Genomic DNA, 22,697 nt, shown 5'->3' with positions numbered 1-22,697 from the left:
CACGCATGGAATTTTCCAACACAGCGGGGGAATTCCGACCGCAGCAAAGCGGATAATTGAATATAGTAGACCAAGTTTAAACTCTCCACTTGATAAATTGGGCAGGATCAGACCTGAACGCCTTGATACACAACCATGTCCTGTGTACTCCAGCCACTAATCCTAAACTAATAATATTTTATGAATGGCAGACCTAAAATATGTTGTAGCTCAAGCTTGGGCATTATGATATGGTAAGCTTCCTAATCACATGAAACTCATGACAAAGAATTTGAAGTTGGTATAGTAAGCAAACCAATGCAGCTCTCAAATAAGACTCATTGAATTATCCAGCTGGGTTCAGAGAGCAGCATTTTGTCTGGGAAATGGCAGTGCAGTTATATCTCAAGAGCGCTGAAATGATCTCTCAATCAAAACAGGCATAACCTTGAGAAAACTGGCTTCTTTTGGAGGAAGTCCAACACCTATGGACTTTATTTTTGTGGCCAATTTGTTAAAGAAATCTCAAAATATGTATCTACCTTTATCTTCATTGCGCAGAGTCTTTGGTATAATAGTTTGTGTGAATGCTGGTCGAAGCAGTGTTCACCCTACCAGCAAATATACCTTGGACAGTCTATCAATATTGCACAAGGTAACCCCAAGGACCTCCAAAACATTGTCTTTCCATCCAATCCCAGTACCAAATAGGGGGCAACATTGTATTATTTATGGTAAACTGGAAATATATTTCAACAATCCTTACATACTACAGACAGTTAAAGTTTTACATATGGAGTTCTTCTAAACCCTTTATCAGTCTTTGCATGCTGTTCAAATATATTCTGGGAAACTAAACAGTGAATTGGAGTTTCTATATCTCCAACAAAAAGAGACTACAGAACAATCCACTTTGCAGCAAAATAGATTTTTTTATTTTTGATAATCAATGTTATTGATTTTTAAATTAACACATATGCAGCAAGAAGAACAAAGCCAGCTGAATTGTTAAACGCAGTAAACTCAATCAAAGCGATTGATGATTGAACCATGCTTCATGTAAATTGAAATGTAGAACTCTTTCTAGTAATGAAATTAAATCCTGATTTTGAATCTTTAGCATCATAACACACATGTTCCAAGAATAGTTTTAATGTGCAAAGAGGAGTCCCATCAGTTTTGGTGCTCCGTACAAAACTGTAACAAAAATAGGGAAATCATACTCCCACATACCTGAGCAAAATAGATTTAAGCAACATTTTGCTTCATGAGAAGTAAAAAAAATACATTGCTTCAGGTCATAAACCTCTGAAGATTAATCATGTAACACAAAGTTTGATTGATAAAATTATATTTAAAAGATTAATATCTTTCTACTCGAGTCTTCACTGAACAAAACAAATGTCTGCAATCCATTTGGCGAAGTCAGTCAAAAATCTCTTCATTCCACCTAACAAATATCTTGTGTGTTAATCTGACCTTTATCCATGCTTTTACCTACTTGGAGCTTCCACCCACATGGAATTTCTAGGGAGACTCAAAAGTCTGCATTTTCCTCAATCAAAAGTAACTCCAATGAAACAACAACTTGTGTCCCTCCCACTTAAATCATGCACCTCCTTTAAATATGTTCCAGAGTAATGGGACTCCTTAATCTTTTCCATTAGCCCCTTGTCTGCTTTTGACGATCTCAGCTTGTCATGAGGGACGGTTGAGCTGCCCTCATGACGAGCTGAGCTCGTCACAGCTGTTGGAACGTTCGCACTCGAGGATAATTTCCCCGCTGTGCTGAACGTTCTAAAAATGGGTGTGGTGTGACAATCACAGCTCGTCACGAGGGCAGCTCCGCTGTGCCTCATGACGAGCTGAGCATTCCTTTAGATCACAAAGCAAGAGAAGAAATATGCTGAGGTTACATGACAAAGAGAGCTGTAAAAGCAAAGGAGTCATCAAATCTTACCTAGATCTACTGTTCGAGACGTATACAAATTTGTTAGAATGGGGCGCTCACCGTGGCCAGTATTCAACAGGTTGTTTATGGTCACAGATGAATACAAACATGTGCATCTCTTATTTACACCATTAAGGGAGTGCAGAATCAAAGCTCCATGCACCACTGGTAATTGTGTCTTTCGCACCATACATCAGAGCCAAATTCGTTCTGGGAATCCGCCAAAACAAAGTTGCAGATTGGTATTCGAGGAACGACTACATTATAGTGACTAGAGCCCCAGCTTGTCAGTTTCTTTTGCTTACCAGAATTGATTGTCATATTATTTCTTTTCTCTCAAGAGAGCTTTTTTTACTTGTTGTTATTCCATTCTTAGATTTCTTTATTTGATCCTCGTCTGTCTTTCTTCTTAGGTTTTCGGAATTCTTGATTCACCTTCCTTTAACTCTGTTTGATGATCTTTAATATCAGTTGCCTAAAATTACTCTGGGCAAAATCTGTGGTCTGTATTTCTTTTGACATTAGGATGTTTTGTTATCAGTTTCTTCATAAATTCTACCTATACTATAGAGAGTTAATTATCCTGATTTTGCCAGTCTTTCGAAAAGATCTACACATTTTGTACTTCTGTTTTCTGTATATTTTAATCATCCCACTTCGGTTTCTTATGATTTTCAGTAAAGACTTAGTATGCTAAGCAATTCGCTTTTGGTAGCGGAAGAAGCCTAGTATTTATTTCAGTGGTCTGTGGAAAGTGGTCACTTTCAGGTTGATGGTCTATTTTAAAACTCCTAATATGTCTCCAAAATGACATGCTTGCCTCCAGAATGACACACTTGTAGTTGTCTAGTTAATGATTAACAAGTTAATTTGATTTAGAGGAAATGTGAGTCCAGGCTAGTGGTTCTTTCGCCTGTTTTATTACTTCACTTACTGGATGGAAAAACCTGGGTGGGTATATTCCAGATGAGATCTTGCGCAGGAAGTTGATCATCAACACAGGAGCTCTGAAATTCATTTATATAAAAATTTCCAGTTAACAATATATATGATTCTTTGTGCGTTAAGATTAGCTCCAAAATAATGATAATAACTTACTTCTATTTTCCCTCTTCTCATTTTTTGATGGACGAATGTAGATATTAAGAAATGTCAGTGAGAATTGATCCTCTAGTGACCATCGATCTATTTTAACTGATAGTATTGAGGTCTTATTGTATTGGGGTTAAGTATATTTCATGGTGATATTAGTACTTATATATGTAGCATGACCTCCCATTGGGCGACCTTTATTTTCGACTGAATTGTTAAACTGAGTAAACTCAATCAAAGTGATCGATGATTGAGCCATGTATCATGTAAATTGAAATGTAGAACTCTTTCTAGTAATTACATTAAATCCTGATTTTGAATCTTATGCGTCATAACACTCATGTTCCAAGAACAGTTTTAATGTGCAAAGAGTAGTCACATTAGTTTTGGATCGGTCAACTATCATGCAGTCTCTTAGCCGGATAGGTTAAACTCCTTAAAACTAGCTCCAATTTGAATTTGGGATTGAGTGCTTTTCGGTCTCTATTGTGTTTACCGATGTGAGGTCAGACACTCTTTTTGCAACTGTCAAGGAATGTTTTTATGCAATATTGACTTATTGGTTCTCTAATTGGTTAAGATGGTTGAATGAAATAAGGTAATTTTGTGTTGACATTTTCTAGCACAAATGGATATTCATGGTCATAGTAGTTAGTCATTTTTATTCCCCAATTATTTTTAAATGTCCCTTTTACAGCATGGACTAACTGTGCGGATTCGATGTTGGCCCAGGTAACCATGGTCGGTTCATTTAAGTAACTCCCTCAAGGTAGTAAAGATTGTACTGCAGCAAAACTGCCCTTCGTTTTTTTTGTTTTTTTTTAAAATCTGACTTCATGATGAAATCAGATTTTCGATAACTTAAGTAGAAAAGGAACTTTGTAAAAATGTACTTTAGGCTGCCAGGGCCAGAAATGGCTTAAACCCAGTCCAACCAATTACCACATCTTCAGAATTGGAGTAAACATCTTTGCAGGGAGACTTAATGATCCTATCCAAGTGTCCTGCCTCTGGAAATAGGAAAGGCCCCTGGGTGTTAACTGCTGAACACTTAGCAGGGATTAGCTATCTGGGAGTGGACAGTAACAGTTTGTCACATTAAATGGTAGCGTTAGCACTACCTCTTTTGGCTTTAGGCTCCAGTCACAGTATGAGGGAAAACCTGTTTTGGCCCTGTCGGGTAGAGGTGCGGACATGAAGATGAGGACAGATCTGCTTGGTGGCAGCGAAGTTCTGCTATTTTGAAACAGGGGCACATGGGTAATTTTGCAGTAAGGCAAAGAGGCAGTGCTGCAAAAGCATGTGAGAGGAGTGAGAATAAATTGTTATGATTGAGTAGAATTCCTCCAAGCACTGACTAGTGCATCATATATATATCCGGCATCTCCACCGCCATCTCTGCAGAATATTAATTGACCTGGAAAGACTCCATCTGAAGAATGCCTTTCTGGAAGAATTCTGATTTATGGCTCCTGCTTGAAGGAGGACACACAAAAGTACTCAAGGACCACAGTGTCCTACTGGTACCCAGGGACTGGAATTGCTTTCCACTGTTCAAGTAGTTGAATCCATGTATACCTGGGCGAGTGATACAAAAAGCAGCAGGACTCCTAACTCAAAGACGGCCCCCCTACTACAAAGGACTAGGCCCTGCGTAGACATGGCTGGTGAGGAACCAGGTGCCCAGATGCCTATCCTTAGAAGTCAGAGGTCTGCGGGAGTGCCAGAAGATGCTTTACCAGCCATTGGAGTCTAAGTAAATGTTAAACCCTTTGACTGTGGCAACCTGTTTGGTGTATCCAATCTCCACTTAATTGCTGTCGGCCTGAAATTGTACCTAGGTCCCAGTCAACCACTACCTGCTGTTTTTTCATATTGCTTGATTTTTTCCTAGCCCCATTTGCCTTAAATCTTTACAAATCCATATTTATTGTTCCCCTGAACCTTTCTTGGTGATCTCGGTGTCTTTTTTCTGATTGAATCTTTATCTATGCTTTTAAGTGGTTTGAGAATTTTAGTTATATTGTTTTCTTTATTTTAAAATTGTAGCTAGTTGAATTTGCAGATACTTCTCTGGGGATTACCTGCTGCTTGTGCCATAGGTACCAGATGCTGAACAGAGATTTTCACAGAACTCTGTTTTGGCATAACCAGACAAGGTTTATTGGGCTCGTAGGGGTCCCTCCGTCCCCAAATTAATACCCTATTTCTGACAGATACCATATGGCTACATTAAAATAAATTAAAAGAAGATCATGCTGGATAATATCTAATGATTCGTCAGGTTACCTCATGAAAATAATACTATGATCTCAAGAAATAGGATAATCCTTTGTCAGAGTTCAAACCAGTGAGTTTCATAGTTCATAATATAATCACAATAGAAGGCTCAGTTTGTCTTAGTTTTAATTTTCTATTTCCTACTGAAAAATGAGACCCAAGTGTAGATGCCTGCAAAACTGATCAGTCCCTAATCAGAATTATGATTGTCTGTAAACAGACCCCCAGTATATTGTGTTTTAGCAATGTGCAAAACAAATCGCAAAATCTGCACTTTTGTAAAAATCCCCTGTTTTTTACAAAAGTGCCTTCAAAACTCGAGTAGAGTAGACAATTCCATAAACAACCGTAGTCCTCGTTGCTTTTTAGGTCTCGCCTAGGCAGTGCTTTCGCTGTCTCTTAGAGACGTGCTGTATTCAGGATATGTAAGCATAAAACAATTCCCAACAGGTATTATTGAGAGACAGTTTCAATTGTGCATGCCTTTAGACATTACTAAGAACAGAAACAAGGAGTCAATTAAATTTTGAAGAGAGGTGGTATTATTCACCAAGGACAAGGGGTATTCAATGTACATTTACAGTTTGAGACAGCACTGTAAAGATTAGATCTTGTGACAACCCAGTGGCACTTGGTGCAAGGTGCTATATACAGTCAAAGTGAAGTGAAAGTGCAAGTGCTTTTTAAAAACAGCATTGGTGGCGCATAGAATATAGTATATACATCAATTACAGCTTCAATTACAATACAAGTTACAATCACTTGGAAAAAAGTTATTTTCTTGTAAGAGCTTAAAGTGTCATATGCGTCATTTAATTCAGGCTTTGTGGTCGACGGCGTTTCGATCCCCTTTCGTCGGGATCGTCATCAGGACGGGGTTGTCGATAAGTACAGTGAGGAAGCCAAGCAGGGATGCGTGGCTTACGGCATTCGGGGGAACTGTGCGCTGGTTGCTGGTAGCGACTTGTCCTGGGACTGCTCACGTAGTTGGGCAGCGTCTGAAGAAATGAGGGGCGCAGAAGGCAAGAGCTCATCTGGCGTGGCTGTTCAGCAATGAATGCAGTGGCAGGAAATGCAATAGGTCTTGCATTTGTTAAAATTAGAGCTGTTGGCGTTGAAAATTAAAAAAAAAATTAAACTTTGCTTTGTTATACCATTGTCAATAGTGCTATGCAAATATAATAACTCCACTGCAAATAAAAAACCAAAAGAAAAAACATTGGTTTTTTTAACACCATCAGCTCTAACTTTAACAAATGCGAGACCATTTGCATTGCAAATGCTTGTTGAAAGATGTGTGTTATTTTATATGTGTGAGCAACATAAAACTGAGATGCACAGGCTAAGAAAACGTTATCTAGTTGATATGGTGTAATTTCTAAAGCAGCAGTTCTCTGCCTCTTGCCAAACAGTTATAGGATAAACAGGAGGGAACCCATAAACCAAGTTGGGATGGGTGTAGACTGTAAGTGTAAACAATTCCCAACAGGTATCAATAGGAAGACAGTTCAAAGGATGTATGCAATATGCATTACAATTGAAAAGAAAAGGAGTCACTGTAAATTTGAGGACAAACGGGTATTATTCACCATTTAGAAAGCTAGGCAGGTCTTTTTGCAACATCATACAGTTAAAGCAGCACTGTATACAATAAATGGGGTGACAACCCGGTGGCACTTGGTGCAAGTGGTATATACATGAATATGTACAGTGAGTAGTGACGGTAGTGCAAGTGCAGGGGTGAAAACAGCGTGGTCGGCGCAAAGTGACAGTGAAAAATACACAGAGTAATGGCTCCAGGGATTTAGGTAGTAATCACTTAAAACAAGATTCAATTCCAGGAGTACAAAACAGGTAAAGCGCCATAAAATTAGGCTGTATTGTCGACGGCGTTTCGATCCTCTTCACTCGGGATCATCATCAGGACGGGGTTGTCGGGGGAAGACAGTGAAATCCGCTGCTGTCAAAAGTCGTGCAGTCGGAAGGGCTGGAAATTAAGGTCCGGAGCATTCATTGCCTGAAGCTACACCCTGGAATCACCCACCCGGCATACCTCTGATTGATTCAGACGCAGATATTCACCGTCTACTCAAGACACCCCTGCTTTCAGCTCCGGACCTTAATTTCCAGCCCTTCCGACTGCACGACTTTTGACAGCAGCGGATTTCACTGTCTTCCCCCGACAACCCCGTCCTGATGATGATCCCGAGTGAAGAGGATCGAAACGCCGTCGACAATACAGCCTAATTTTATGGCGCTTTACCTGTTTTGTACTCCTGGAATTGAATCTTGTTTTAAGTGATTACTACCTAAATCCCTGGAGCCATTACTCTGTGTATTTTTCACTGTCACTTTGCGCCGACCACGCTGTTTTCACCCCTGCACTTGCACTACCGTCACTACTCACTGTACATATTCATGTATATACCACTTGCACCAAGTGCCACCGGGTTGTCACCCCATTTATTGTATACAGTGCTGCTTTAACTGTATGATGTTGCAAAAAGACCTGCCTAGCTTTCTAAATGGTGAATAATACCCGTTTGTCCTCAAATTTACAGTGACTCCTTTTCTTTTCAATTGTAATGCATATTGCATACATCCTTTGAACTGTCTTCCTATTGATACCTGTTGGGAATTGTTTACACTTACAGTCTTGCCAAACAGAACATCCATCAATGTGTTGATTTTACCCTGCCGTGGTTGATTTTTACCCTGCCATCATCCCCCGCCATCCCCCTCACCACCTCCACCACCTCCCCCACGACTCCTCACTTGCCACCCTCCACTCATGACTGATCTGGCCCTCTCACCACCCTCCCCAGACTCTTATGACCCCCCACCTCACTCCAGTGCACTCCCTGGCTGCCAAATATGGCACTCAAAGCCGAAAAATCCGGGCGGTGTCTCTTTAAAGCAGCTGGATATTTTTCGTCTTTATCTTGATGGGTCAAATGTGTTCAGCAAAGAATAGGCAAAGCTAGTTTAACTCGTTCCATGCTGATGACGGAACCACTCCGTCATCAGCTGCGGTTGGGCTGGGCTGATGACGGAGCGGTTCCGTCATGGCCCGGCCGCCGCTCCGCGCTGATTTCGCGCCTGCGCGGCGCGTTCTATTGAGCGGGGCGGGCCATGACGGAACCGCTCCGTCACGAGCACAGCTCAACCGCGGCTGGTGACGGAGCGGTTCTGTCACCAGCATGCGACCGCCCCGCCCTGTTAGCGCTGCGGCGGAATAGCCGCCGCAGCGAAAGGATTAATAGTGATGCCTACATGTTACGGCCACATAGGAATTGTAGCATATACACAGCACGCAAGCTTCTACAATTTGGAAATCTTTCATCAGCAACTAATTCATTTCGTGGTCTGCCCTGAATGTCAACAGGCTTTCTCAGACTGCATCCTCATCGTCTTCATCACAGAAGTCTACAACGACCCAGTAAGGGTTACTTGGTTCAACACATCTGAAGGACTTTCACAACATGATATAGTGAGGACTGGAATTCATTACCCCTTAATATTATTTGTTCACACATCACTGTTTGGGGGGTCTTTTCCCTGGTGTTTTAGGTATTGAAACTTGTATATGTCTTTTTAAAGCCTGGTTGCTATATATTAAGCAACCAATGAAGACGTACAATACTGTACTCCGTGCCTTTAATAAAACCAGAACAACTGCTAAATACTGGTATTGCGGGTATGGTATTCGGCGTTTTCTTTTTACGCATAAATCCAAGTTTATAATGTTGGAATGGGGATATACGTTTACACATGCGCAAACTGGAAATTTAGACTATTTTGCTTGCAAAACTTCCATAGTGGGTGCAATTCGCAGCCAGTGTGGAATCAAACGGAAACAGGCTTAGCACTGTACTTCCACTGAGGCCTTAAATTTTTGAGAAACTATATATGTGTGTATATATATAGATATATATATATATATATATATATATATATATATGTATATGTGTGTGTATAGGATTTTCAAGAGTTTCTATGGTGGCATGTTGTTGATATAAGGTTGTGTTTCACAATGTTCTCTTTTCTTTTTTATTGCAGAGGAAGGCTTGCTGTACAGGGCGCGTTATTTTGGAGATTCAGATCTCTATCAAAGAGCACAAAGAATGGGCACCCCCAGCTGTAGCAGACTATCTGAAGTTCAGGCCTCCATGCACGGCTAGATCCAGTCAGACATCTCCTCGTAGTTTTAAGTGTAAGCGCTTTATCTTTTTTTAGAGCTATATTAAGTGGAAACGTATGAGCATTTGGTTTTTAAAACGTTTTTCTGGGCTTAACAGAGACAACCTCTGGAGTGTAGTTCTCAAATATTGTTAGCTTCTTTTGGGGAACATCTCTTATTGAAACTCTGTATAAATTGCTGGTGCGTGAATGATTGAGCAGTAAATCCACTTGTGTGCAATTGATTTGTATATGGCCTTAATTTTTTTTTAGCTTGTTAAATGCACAGTGTGCACATCCCTTCATGAAAACTGCGCAAACTTTTCAAAAGGCTGTCATCCTGTTATTCTTCATAATGGTGAGCATGCTTTGGAAGCCATGCTTATTCTTATACAACATCCTACAATCAGGGCCGGCTTTAGCATTGGTGTCACCCGGTGCAACAAACAATCTTTTCACCCTCCCCTCAGGCCCCCATGCCCCACTTCTCCACGGATTCCCTCACTACCTCCCTCAAGTAGTGCCCCTCATCTCTCCATAGACCCTCTTTCACATGCATTTCATTTGTTTTATAGCGCCTCTCATACCAGTGTAGGTTGTCAAAACTTTACATCACACATTCTACTCAGACGAGTGAAACGTGTGTAAATCAGTCTATAGCAAATGTTACAGAAGACAGAAGACAATGAGAATTACAAGGTGTAGGAATCACGTCCGCCTTACTGGAAAGCAGTATATTTTATGAGTGTTTGGTCTGGAGAAGTACAAACTCAGGATATAAAATTTACTACAATGGTTAGGGTTTGCTTTACTAATAGGAATGTATTGTTACCAAACCCTTTTTAGCAAATTTGGATAATGAAAGACTGGGGGTGGGGGGCTTGGGAGGCGACATAACTGATCTATTCACATAAAATACAGTTCTGTGATCTGCATGGTACACATTTGTGTCAGCAGACATTAACGTAGCGGGCTCTACCGGCCATTAAAGACCCGCTCCACCCTTAAAGTTCCAAGGCAAGGGCCTTTAAAAAGAGAGTGGGCCTTTAATACCGGTAGAGACCACCACGGACGGCTCTAAGGCTATTAGAACATTCCGCCCCTAAAGGGCAGAATGTTCTAATTTGTAAAAAGCCCGAAGCACTCCATTGTCTTCCACGGAGCGCTCAACATTCCAATGGTTTAATCAGGAGCGGCCCATGCAGGTAAGAACGGTGGGGCGAGGGAGCTGGTATGGGGACAAGTCAACTGATGATGTAAAATAATAACATTTTTGAAAAAGGAAACCACTTGCCTTTCGCGTTAAAGCACAATGTTTTTTTTAAATATTTTATTTTACCTCGTCGTCTGTCAGCTTCACAATCCCCCTACCCCACCCACCCCCCCACCACCCGAACCTCACCACTCCTGGCGTTTTTCGTCCAGATGTTCTAAGGCTTTGCACCAATGCAAAGTAACACAGCGCAACACATAGGTTTTTACTTTGCAGCACAAAAGTTAATTTGCATGAGAATAGTGCACTCTTCCCTGCCAAAAGTAGTTTTCGTCACTTTGAATAAAGGGGGTGTTACTTGTGGGGGATTAGTGCAAATGCTCATATCTTTTGAAGCAAAGTAGGATCTACTAAGATAGACGGAGCAGACTTTTCTCAATAAACCCAAGTATTGCACGTGTGCTGAAGTGCACAGCACACATCCAGTGTGTGTGATCCTTCTGAGTTGTCTAGGTAAAGCAGCCTAACCAGTGCACCAGTTCTGGTGTTGACATCAGCAGCAGGCCAATATTAGTTGATAGGGCTCTGCACTGTGTTTTCTCCCATGCACAGTGTAGCACAGCAAATGTGGTTGCTGTGCTGTATGAAAAATAAGTACGTCTGCCTAGTAGTCTCTTACCAAGAATGAAACCCAGCAGTATAGCACCAATAATGATAGATAGTTTACAGTAAAGGAAGCTACAGGAGGTAATCCAGGATTGCACTGTTTTGTGAGATTAGCAGGAACTCCGTTTTTAATGGGTTGAATTTCAAGAGGTCGGTTATCATCCCCTTTTGTAAGTTCTTGGCAACCTGGTTGTCCTTAGTGTTGTCCCTTTGGGCAACAGCCAAGTTGTGAGCTGATTCTCTCAAGAGGATTGGTTGTGGATGGACTGAATGTATCTTGGCCTTGCATTCCCTACTTGGGTATCTTTGTTGAGGAATTGTTTCCTCCAATTTGCGCTTAGTTGAAATCAGGGAGTGAGTTGTAATTGTTAGGAGCCACTTAATGGACGAGTAGGTTTCGTAGGTTATGGACTATTTTTTTTGCAATGTTGCTCTTTTGAAAGAGACAGGTTTTGAGCAGGTTTCCAAAACAGAAGTATTTGTCGGGAGATGAATTATGTTTTTGTAGTACATTCCATAGTTTGGGACCTTTGGTTGAGAAATTGTTTCCTAAGAATCAAATTTTGCTGAAATGGGAGATCATGATTTGTAATTCTGAGGAGGAACCTCTTGTATGTTATGCATGTGTAATATTAACTTTTTATCCTGTACCGCCTACCACAGCCTGAAGCACCTGTAGGGTGTCTAGTAAACCTTTTCAGTTTGCTGCGGTGGGCCTCTTTTGCAGTCCATGTGCCTCATCCCGTCTCAGCGCCTCTGCTTCGGCCCTACCCCACTTAAGCAATGCGGCTTGCCAGTGTCCCATCCCAGGCAACCCACTGGCCTTCCAATGCATGGTAACCATTCTGCAGACCATCAACAACGCCAAATCAATAAAGCGGATTGTGACTTCCCTAGCGTTTCTACGTTTATAAAGGCCCAGCCCGCCGCTCGCCATACTATAAAGGTAGGTACGATCCGCATCCTAAACAAACAAGGTTTCGACCATTTAACACCAAGGCACGAAGCGGCTTCAAATTATGCTACAATACTCGCTATTCTCTCAGATAAATCAAATCATCGTCTGCATATGGCAAGACCACATGCTTCGTCCCCCGCCTGTGGTGTGCCCCAGTTCTGACCCAGCTGTCTGAGTCTCTGCTCTAATGGCTCAATTGCAGGGCAAACAGCAGTTGGGAGAGGGGCAGCCCTGACTTGTGCCTTTACTCTTGTGAAAGGGGGTGAGACACATTGCCCTATTTTCACTGGTGCTGTGGGCTCCAAATATAGGGGCCTTATGAACCGCTGTAATCTACCGTCCGTGCCCATTGCGCTCTATGTTGCAAACATGTACTCCTAGTCCACTGTTTCAAACACTTTTTGCTGCTCCAGTACTACACACGCCACGTAGGGCCACTGGCTGGACACACTTTCCAGTACTTTATAGAGTCTGCGGACATTGAGTGTTGTGGACTAACCTGGTGGGAATTCTTTTTGATCCAGATGACCAGGTGTGTTAGGTGTTCAAGTAGCCTCACTGCTAAGATTTTTCTCTGTTTTTTATAGTCCATACCTATCATCAGTAGGGGCTTGTATGATATCAGTTCCAAAGGGACTCGCCATGGCTTAGGAAGCAAGACTAACAATCGCCCCGTAGTGAGGGCGAGGCATAGTTTAACATCTTTGAGATCACTAGTGCTTCATATGATTTGTAATATTCAATAGGTAGCCCATCCAGTCATTGTTTCTTACTTACAGCAACTTGTCAGATTGCTCCTTGGATTTCCTGTTCTATAATGGGGGGGGGGGTGAAGATCTGCTCTCCCTATCAGCGCAATGACAGGCTTTATAATTTTGGTGAGGAAGTCTCAGATTTGGACCTTTCAGTCCTCTGCAGGGGATCATATATTAAAAGATAATAGGCAGTGAGCGCTGCCTGTATACCAGTTTGACTAATGGCGAGCTGTGTCGCAGCTACCCACATCACGCTTGCTGATGGGGTTGCTGAGCCGCTCTTAAGTAACCATGCCAGGAGTCGGCCTGGTTTATAGCCCTCAGCGTGTCTTTTCGCCTGGCATGCCCTAAAGTCTACACACTGCAGTGATTCAATGTGGTGGACATTCCGCTCTCTCACTTCGGACAAAGCAGGCCTCTCAGTGGGGTCATCTCGCACAATTGCCAAGGGCACATAGCAAGGTTTCTGTCAGTGCCAGTTTTCGGTCAAGGGTAGCTCATTCGCCCACCATAGTATGCATGCAGTGACCCCATATCACCTCCGTCGGTGCTTCCCACTCAGTCAGCCTTACTGTAGCAGTGCCCCAGTTGTCTACTAGGTAATTTGATTGGGTGGTGTTAGTAAAGCCCCAGAATACCAAATCCTCTAACGCAGCAGGTTACAATCACCAAGTTAGTACTGGAGGGAGTGGTGTTCCTCACGTTAATTGGAGCTGTAGTGCATTGCAGTCTGACAGGGTTTTCCCAAAATACTCTATTCCGTAGCATTCTGCTGTGTGGCATAGTGCCAGAGAATGCAGTCAAAGCTCATGTGGCGACGAATTATATGAATATTCCCTGGTATCTTGAGTGTAGTACGTGCCACCTATCCACTAGGGACCATTGCGCAAGCCACTGAAATAGGTAAGTCGCAGCATCTACCATAGGGGAGGTCAGCAAAGTAGGGTACGAACAGTCCAGCTGTGGGTTCAGTACACAATTAAAATCCCATCCTATAACTTAGGGTAAGTGTGCCTATCTGGTCAATATGGTGGAGAGACATGCCACAAATGGCTGTTACGCCACATTCAGAGCATAAATACTCCCTAGATGTATATGTCTGTCAACTAGTTGTCCCTATACATGGACAGTCATAGTCCTAAAAGGCACTGAGGGCCTAATCCATATAAGGGCCCCTCTAGCATAAACTGAGTGTGTGGTGCTGTAACATTGGCCCCACCATCGTTTTTGTAAATGTATGTCCTCTCCCTTGGGTATGTGCGTTTCTTGGAGGAATACTATCTGGGTGTCCTGTCTCTTAATGTATTGTTTTCACTGCATATCTCCTAGGCGCTGTCCCACGTCCCTTCGACATTCCATGTGAGAAACTAATCTAGACATACATTAGCCATAGTCCGATGGAGGAATGGCAGGCATGGGAGTAAGAGGCATATCTGCTAGGTGCACTAGTGCAAGGGATAGTCTGCACTCTGGGCAGGCCCCAATCATGCTGCATGGCTTATAAAAAATTAAGAACAGAATTCCCAATCCCAAGATGGCAAAGCAACATCTACCTACCCAAACAAACAACATTCACTCCCGCTCGCTTGGACCTGTAGTCTGAATGCCGCCACATACATCCGTTCTCCTGGAGAATGAGGGTGGAAGCCAACCTTCGACGATCAGCTCTCTTGTAGACCGTGTGCATCAAGCAAAAAGGGGGGAAGTGTATGACCCTTCTGGAATCAATCTCTGCTTAGGTGTAGTATGCCACCCGGGCCACCCTCATCGAGCCTGTTACGCTCAGAGAACCCCAGTGCGGTGGTTTAGGCTCAATGAAACCCCTGGGGAGGGTAGAAAGAAAACGGACATCTTGACGCATTTTGTTTTGCTTCGGGGAGGCTCACATGCACATCAGGTCTTGGAAACCACCTCTTGTGGCCCCTGGAAGTCTGTCTACAGTTGGGGTCAGGCAATGTCATCCATAGTCTGTGACGTGACAGTCGTGAGGTTAACTGAGGCAACACTTTTCTCTGATTCACTCAACCCTGTCTCAGATGGTGTCTCTTCAAGGTTGTGCATTGATAGGCAACACCTCCCCACCCACATGTTTATGGCCGTGGATAGCGTCTGCACCTGTTCTCTTAGCATGCTTGGGCGGTGGTGGGGGCCCCAGCCAACACCACATCTCCACTCCCATGATGGCGGCAAGTTGCTCTTGTCCTTACCATGTACTATACCAGTCCATTCAGAGGCAGATGTCTAATCACTGAAATTGTTATAGAGTGGAAATTCTAAAGATCTGCTAAATATAGACTACTGTCATACATTTACCATGCCATGCACCAGGAAGCATAATAGAGCCCCTTGTAATATATTCCTGGATAAACAAAAAATAGCTCCCACTGATAAGTTTTGCTATCTAGGAGTTCTGTTTGACAGACGTTGCCGCTGGAAGCCTGCGATTGCAGCCAGAAAGCTGGCGTTCATCCACACCATAGGCGCCTTGCAAGCTTTTTCTGACAGACTTGGTGGTAAGCCGATTAAGGAGCTGATCCAGATCTATCGGGCTAAATGTGCTTCAACAGCCACCTATGGTGCGGGCTTATGGGGCATTGAGAAGGATCACTCCCTGCAGGGTTGCGAAAATCAATTTATCTGCTACCTATTGGGAGTGCCGAAAAGTACCTCTACATTCATGGCGCATATTGAGGCAGGAGTTAAATACCTTAGTGACACTATTAAGATGTCCCCAATCCTGCTGTGGCATAAGGTGTGGGTAACACACAAAGCTAGTTTCAACAGGGACCTCATAGAAGACTGTGTGGCCTTAGATGGGGTTGCTAACTTTAGATGGTTAACATATGTAAGATCAACATTTACCGAGCTGGGACACCCAGAGTACTTTGAAAACCCAAGAACCATGGAGGGTATCCCAAGATCAGTTCTTAAAAAAATGATAACCATCCACCTAGAAACTGCGAGATGGAACCTTGAAAAACTAAAACACACAGTCTTAAGTTTCCAGGAAATTACCCCCAACGAAGGCTTGCAAACCTACCTGACTGTTGTCCCCAGCCCATATCACCGAATGCTTCTGTCTCGTCTGCGTTTGGGGACTTTTTATCGCATGGTCACCTTACCTGACATGAACTACTGGTCATCCAGTAAGTTGGTCTGTTCATGCGATAACATCGCAGTGCAATCTAACATACACATAATGTTTTTTTGCAAACTATATACCAACCCTAGACAACAATTTTTGAAACCTTTATTAATCCGATGGGGCTTAAGAAACTGCAGACCAGCCTTTCAAAAACTGCTACAGCTAGAAGATGTGTAAGAAAAAACAATTCCCAACAGGTATCATGCAAAGACAGTTTCAATAATGTATGCAATATGCATTACACAAAGGAAGAAACCAAGGAGTCATTTGAATTTTTTGAAAAAAAGGCAGTATTATTCACCAAGAGGCAGAAGGGAATGGTCTTTCACATGACAATACAGTTAAAACAGCACTGTACAGAGCAGATCATGTGACAACCCAGTGGCACTTGGTGGAAGGTGCTATATACAATTGGTGATAGTGAAGGTGCAAGTGCTAAAGTGAACAGCGTGATTGACGCATGAACTAAAGTATTTACATCAAATAATAGCTCCACAAAAACAAGTTGTAATCACTTAGAATAAGATTTGTCAAAAATTGAACAGGAGCACAAAACGTGATATGCGTCATATGATTCAAGCTGTGAAGTCGACAGCGTTTCGATCCCCTTTAGTCGGGATCGTCATCAGGACAGGGTTGTCGATGGAACCAGTGCTGTGGGCGAGAGAAGGGCAATTTGAGCGGGAGACCGAGGACTGGGGCATGGAGTGGGGTGGGTAGGTTGGTGGGTGAGTGGTCAGGTATGAGTATCAGAGCAGTGAAAGTCTAGATGTGGATGTGGCGTGGTGGGGGTGGGGGCCGGAGCAGGGAGTAGTTGGAGTGTTGGTTGGGGGTGACTACAGTAAGTGTAAATGTCAAGAGTTGGACAATTGGAATGAATTATATCCAATTGTCCAACTCTTGACATGTGTGACATTGATCCACATTCGGTCCATCACTTATTTTGTTTGCAATTGCCGCCATAGGTGCGCTGGGGATGCTCAGACGTGGGTCCCAGGCACTCCACACCACTGGAGTCAAGCTAGCCGGGCTGATGAGAGGTGTTACCTCGAAACCGGTCCGGTCCTCGGATGCTTGATTCCGTTCTGGGAAGGACATGGCTTTTGTAGTTCGGACTGGACTGTTCCCATGGGGCACAGGGTCAGAGCTGATTTGAATATCGCCATTGTCTAACCCAGGGTGGTGTGGAGTGCAAAAAAACGATGGATTTTGGCCCAGATCTTTGGACTGGGTTGAATGTGTGACATTGATCCACATTCGGTCCATCACTTATTTTGTTTGCAATTGCCGCCATAGGTGCGCTGGGGATGCTCAGACGTGGGTCCCAGGCACTCCACACCACTGGAGTCAAGCTAGCCGGGCTGATGAGAGGTGTTACCTCGAAACCGGTCCGGTCCTCGGATGCTTGATTCCGTTCTGGGAAGGACATGGCTTTTGTAGTTCGGACTGGACTGTTCCCATGGGGCACAGGGTCAGAGCTGATTTGCATATCGCCATTGTCTAACCCAGGGTGGTGTGGAGTGCAAAAAAACGATGGATTTTGGCCCAGATCTTTGGACTGGGTTGAATGTGTGACATTGATCCACATTCGGTCCATCACTTATTTTGTTTGCAATTGCCGCCATAGGTGCGCTGGGGATGCTCAGACGTGGGTCCCAGGCACTCCACACCACTGGAGTCAAGCTAGCCGGGCTGATGAGAGGTGTTACCTCGAAACCGGTCCGGTCCTCGGATGCTTGATTCCGTTCTGGGAAGGACATGGCTTTTGTAGTTCGGACTGGACTGTTCCCATGGGGCACAGGGTCAGAGCTGATTTGCATATCGCCATTGTCTAACCCAGGGTGGTGTGGAGTGCAAAAAAACGATGGATTTTGGCCCAGATCTTTGGACTGGGTTGAATGTGTGACATTGATCCACATTCGGTCCATCACTTATTTTGTTTGCAATTGCCGCCATAGGTGCGCTGGGGATGCTCAGACGTGGGTCCCAGGCACTCCACACCACTGGAGTCAAGCTAGCCGGGCTGATGAGAGGTGTTACCTCGAAACCGGTCTGGTCCTCGGATGCTTGATTCCGTTCTGGGAAGGACATGGCTTTTGTAGTTCGGACTGGACTGTTCCCATGGGGCACAGGGTCAGAGCTGATTTGCATATCGCCATTGTCTAACCCAGGGTGGTGTGGAGTGCAAAAAAACTATGGATTTTGGCCCAGATCTTTGGACTGGGTTGAATGTGTGACATTGATCCACATTCGGTCCATCACTTATTTTGTTTGCAATTGCCGCCATAGGTGCGCTGGGGATGCTCAGACGTGGGTCCCAGGCACTCCACACCACTGGAGTCAAGCTAGCCGGGCTGATGAGAGGTGTTACCTCGAAACCGGTCCGGTCCTCGGATGCTTGATTCCGTTCTGGGAAGGACATGGCTTTTGTAGTTCGGACTGGACTGTTCCCATGGGGCACAGGGTCAGAGCTGAATTGCATATCGCCATTGTCTAACCCAGGGTGGTGTGGAGTGCAAAAAAACGATGGATTTTGGCCCAGATCTTTGGACTGGGTTGAATGTGTGACATTGATCCACATTCGGTCCATCACTTATTTTGTTTGCTTCTCTCGCCCACAGCACTGGTTCCATCGACAACCCTGTCCTGATGACGATCCCGACTAAAGGGGGTCGAAACGCCGTCGACTTCACAGCTTGAATCATATGACGCATATCACGTTTTGTGCTCCTGTTCAATTTTTGACAAATCTTATTCTAAGTGATTACAACTTGTTTTTGTGTAGCTATTATTTGATGTTCATGCGTCAATCACGCTGTTCACTTTAGCACTTGCACCTTCACTATCACCAATTGTATATAGCACCTTGCACCAAGTGCCACTGGGTTGTCACATGATCTGCTCTGTACAGTGCTGTTTTAACTGAATTGTCATGTGAAAGACCATTCCCTTCTGCCTCTTGGTGAATAATACTGCCTTTTTTTCAAAAAATTCAAACGACTCCTTGGTTTCTTCCTTTGTGTAATGCATATTGCATACATTATTGAAACTGTCTTTGCATGATACCTGTTGGGAATTGTTTTTTCTTACACGACACACCCATCCAAACGAGGTTTATGGGTCTTCTCCTGTTGTTCTTATACAGCTAGAAGATGACCATGTTATTTTCGCCGTTTCATGTTTTTTAAAATCGGTTATAAGGTACCGTAAATCTATGTGGTAAAACATTTCCCTCCCCGATACCTTGATGCCTATCGTTGTTTGATGATATTGGATCTTAAATTTATAATAACTGGTGTTTTATTCCGTTTCCTAAACAAATGTTTTTTAATTGTCTAAGTAAGCACCTATTTGTAACAACCATGTATATGAATTTTCAATTGACGTATTTGTTGTGCTTTTATGATTCTACTTGAAAAAATCGAATAAAGCTGTACTTACTGTTACTGTAGACTACTGTCAAAGGCTGTATAAAAGCACAATGGTGTAGTTGGTTATGGTAAAAATTAACTCTTATTAAGTCAAATGAGCTAATTGGGATGAAAAAACGAAATATGTCATAGATTTATACAACTGGCATAAACCATAGTAAAAAGGGATGAAGCAAGATTGTGGATTGATGAAGGATTGGATCCTGCAACATTTTTAATATCCTCAGCATCCAAGACCATGTTCCTAGGAAGGCATGGCTAATAAAAGTAAATTGAAGAAACATATTTTTCAATTAACACGTTTTTGACTTTGTTTCGAGTTGTCAGATTCCTTGGAACGTGCTGTATTTCAAGCTGACTACTTACAAAGCATTAATATCAGGGCTACTGTTCTTTCCCTGAGAGCTAGATCAGTGCCAGATTTTCTGGATAGCCAAGGTCTGCGGTAATGATTTCCACGTAAAGTCATAGCTTGCACATTTATGCGATGTGGAAATCCCGAATATCTAACCGTTTTCCAGTCCTTGAGCACCGACGTTGAACACCCCTCCTTTAGATCTTAAATCAACAGCTTTGATTAATATATGCTGATGTACCTCTGATTGGTCAATGTTAAAAAAAAATCTTCAAAACACCCACACTGGTGATCTTATCGAACATATACTGTATCGTCTTAGTCTACAATCAGCTTCCAACATTTTAACTTCTTTTTTGTTTTTCCCCCACAGACTTTCTGGAATACCTGGAGACTTTTGGTGAAGTCCTCTGAGCCAAGTTAACAGACTTTATGTAAAAAGCATAAAAAGTAACCTTCATGGATCTGGAACATTAGCAGCGCGCAGCTGCCCTCTTTCAACGTTAGTTGCTTTAGAGAGCAGATAGGACAGAATGTAAAAGCTGCCGTGCGTCTTACCAGTCTTCGTGTCTCCATTTCTAGACTTCTGCAGTCGCTTCACTCGCTTAGGACACCAGATCTCTTGACAACAAACCGAGATTATAGAGAACTGGACAATGAAAGCTTTCCTGCGACTGCACTGGTCACTTCGAGCGGAATGGAAATCAGAAGTGTTTTTTAGAAGAAAACTGAAATGTAAAGAAATAAATAAGCGAAGCAGAAACAAATCTATTTAGAATTAATTTATAGCTGTATATATGTTGTACTTTAAAAAAAAAAGGAAGAAAAGCTAGGCAGGGGCTTGTTAAAATTTAACCAGTGCCTGCCCGAATGAATTGTAATATGTGAACCAGACTGTGCTGATGCTGCCAGTTCCCGCCCTCCCCCACCTCTGTGAATCTTTCCTATTTAAATGACTGCAAATGATTGATCATATTTAATAAAGCTAGAATCACTTTGAATACATTTTTTTCAGACGGAAAATTGTTGCGCTGCAAGTTGCTGGTGCCTCAAGTTGTTGGTGCCTCATAAAATATATCAGCCTATGAGAGAAGAGTTTGTATCTGATTGTGTCACATTTTAACTTGCACTGAATAGTTCCTGCATGCCAGGAAAATTGTAGAAATGCACAACTGTGTTCAGATACTTGTTTTTTAACATTAGATTCAAAGAGTTAGCGTGTATCATGTCCTTAAATACCTCTCAGATCCAGCACCATGTTTGTCTAAAGTGCTAGGATCTCCTTTTCTTCATGTCGGATGATAGTTGTGGTAGAAAGCCATGGCAGCATCTTCCATTTTATTATTTGCTGTGTTAATTTTAGAAGCATTGTGTTCTCCAACCTTTTTTTTTTCTGACTCTTTGTTAACATGCGCACTGGTGTGAAATGTGAGCGAAGGAGACAACACTGTATGAACTATGTATGTAATTAATAGTGAAATGAGCACTGAGCCAGCAAAGACCATGCAAGTGTGTGTTCATGGCCCCACGCAGAGTGCCGGCTCTCTTCTCTGGCTCTGCAGTGGGACCAACTCTCCCTTTGTGCTTCTTCGCTATCCAAGTCTTCTTCTTGGTCCTGCTATGTCTTCACTCTTCCTCCTCTGCTGCTCTCCCTCCCTGGGTCTCATTCTCTCCCCCAAACGTAGCGACCCTCCATGCGGGCTTCCCTCATTCTTATGCCTCCTAGTCACCCGCTGGTCTTGGTGTGCATTCTCACTGTCTAGTTCTGATCTTTTCACAGTGGCTGTGTGCCAGTTTGTCTACTGCCAGAAACTTCTGCGGCTCATCTCCTCCACTGCTGTTGAAGGCATCTTCTCCTTGATGGTTTCACATCCTGCTGCCTCTATGGTAGTTGTGTCAGGCATGTGTGCTGTGGTGCTGGTAGAACAATTTTTGGACACTGTGCTCCGTGATTAGCAACAGTAAAAATTATGCATTTGCAATTATATGTTCTCTTACATTTGCGCTGTTATTTGGTTCATTGCTACGCAAACAAATGATGGACGGAATGCTGAATAAATCATACATTCACCCCCAGTCAAGCGATCTGGGTCAAATCGTTCTTTTGCTCACCATGCCACCCTAGTTTAGACCCAGCCATATGCAAATCAGTCTTGACCCTGTGTCTCATGGGAACAGTCCAGACCGAACTGCCAAGCCAGGCAGTTCCTACCTGGACCGGAAACAAGCTTCCGGTTCATTGGCTTGAAAGACTAGTGTGTTTGAATATAAATAGATCCTAAAATAATGTGCTACCCATAGGAGTGAAGTTCTGCCTTTCACCTATGCTTGGTATAAACTGCCACAGGAATGAAAGAATCCAGGAAGCGCTAGTTGTTTCACCATCATATTTAAGCTTAAACTACACTGGTACCCACTTCATAAAATGAGCACTAGAGACACCCCAAATGCCTCCTACCTATTGCTCTAAATGTGCACGTGATGTCCGTGTTCTCTGCCTGTTCGTGGTCCTGCAAATGGTGCTCATCTGTATCGAGAGACTGTTATAAGCCAACCATCCTTGGGCAGGTTTATACAATCAACAAACACAAAAGTGAAACACTGCATTATTAATGCGCACACATTTAGAAAGATTCAATGTCCAGAAATAGCTTCATCAAGAAATGAACATGTGCACAGTGAGATTCTGTAAC

General features: G+C 43.0%; 1 protein-coding gene across 1 annotated transcript in view; it reads left to right on the top strand.

Annotated features, from left to right (window-relative positions):
• The window catches only part of DNAJB12 (DnaJ heat shock protein family (Hsp40) member B12), a 266,802-nt gene extending 245,797 nt beyond the window's left edge, over window positions 1–21,005 (top strand). The window contains exons 8-9 of the mRNA XM_086922276.1: window positions 9,362–9,515; window positions 20,378–21,005. Of these exons, the coding sequence (XP_086778402.1) occupies window positions 9,362–9,483 (122 nt within the window). The 3' untranslated portion in view covers window positions 9,484–9,515; window positions 20,378–21,005. The remainder of the gene's footprint in view (window positions 1–9,361; window positions 9,516–20,377) is intronic.
• Window positions 21,006–22,697: the final 1,692 nt, after the last annotated feature.

This window comes from Lissotriton vulgaris, chromosome 5, assembly GCF_964263255.1.
Source record: "Lissotriton vulgaris chromosome 5, aLisVul1.2, whole genome shotgun sequence".
In the NCBI taxonomy this organism is placed as follows: domain Eukaryota; kingdom Metazoa; phylum Chordata; class Amphibia; order Caudata; family Salamandridae; genus Lissotriton; species Lissotriton vulgaris.
Note: the sequence above shows the minus strand (reverse complement) of the source record. Positions and strands in the feature narration are given on the sequence as shown.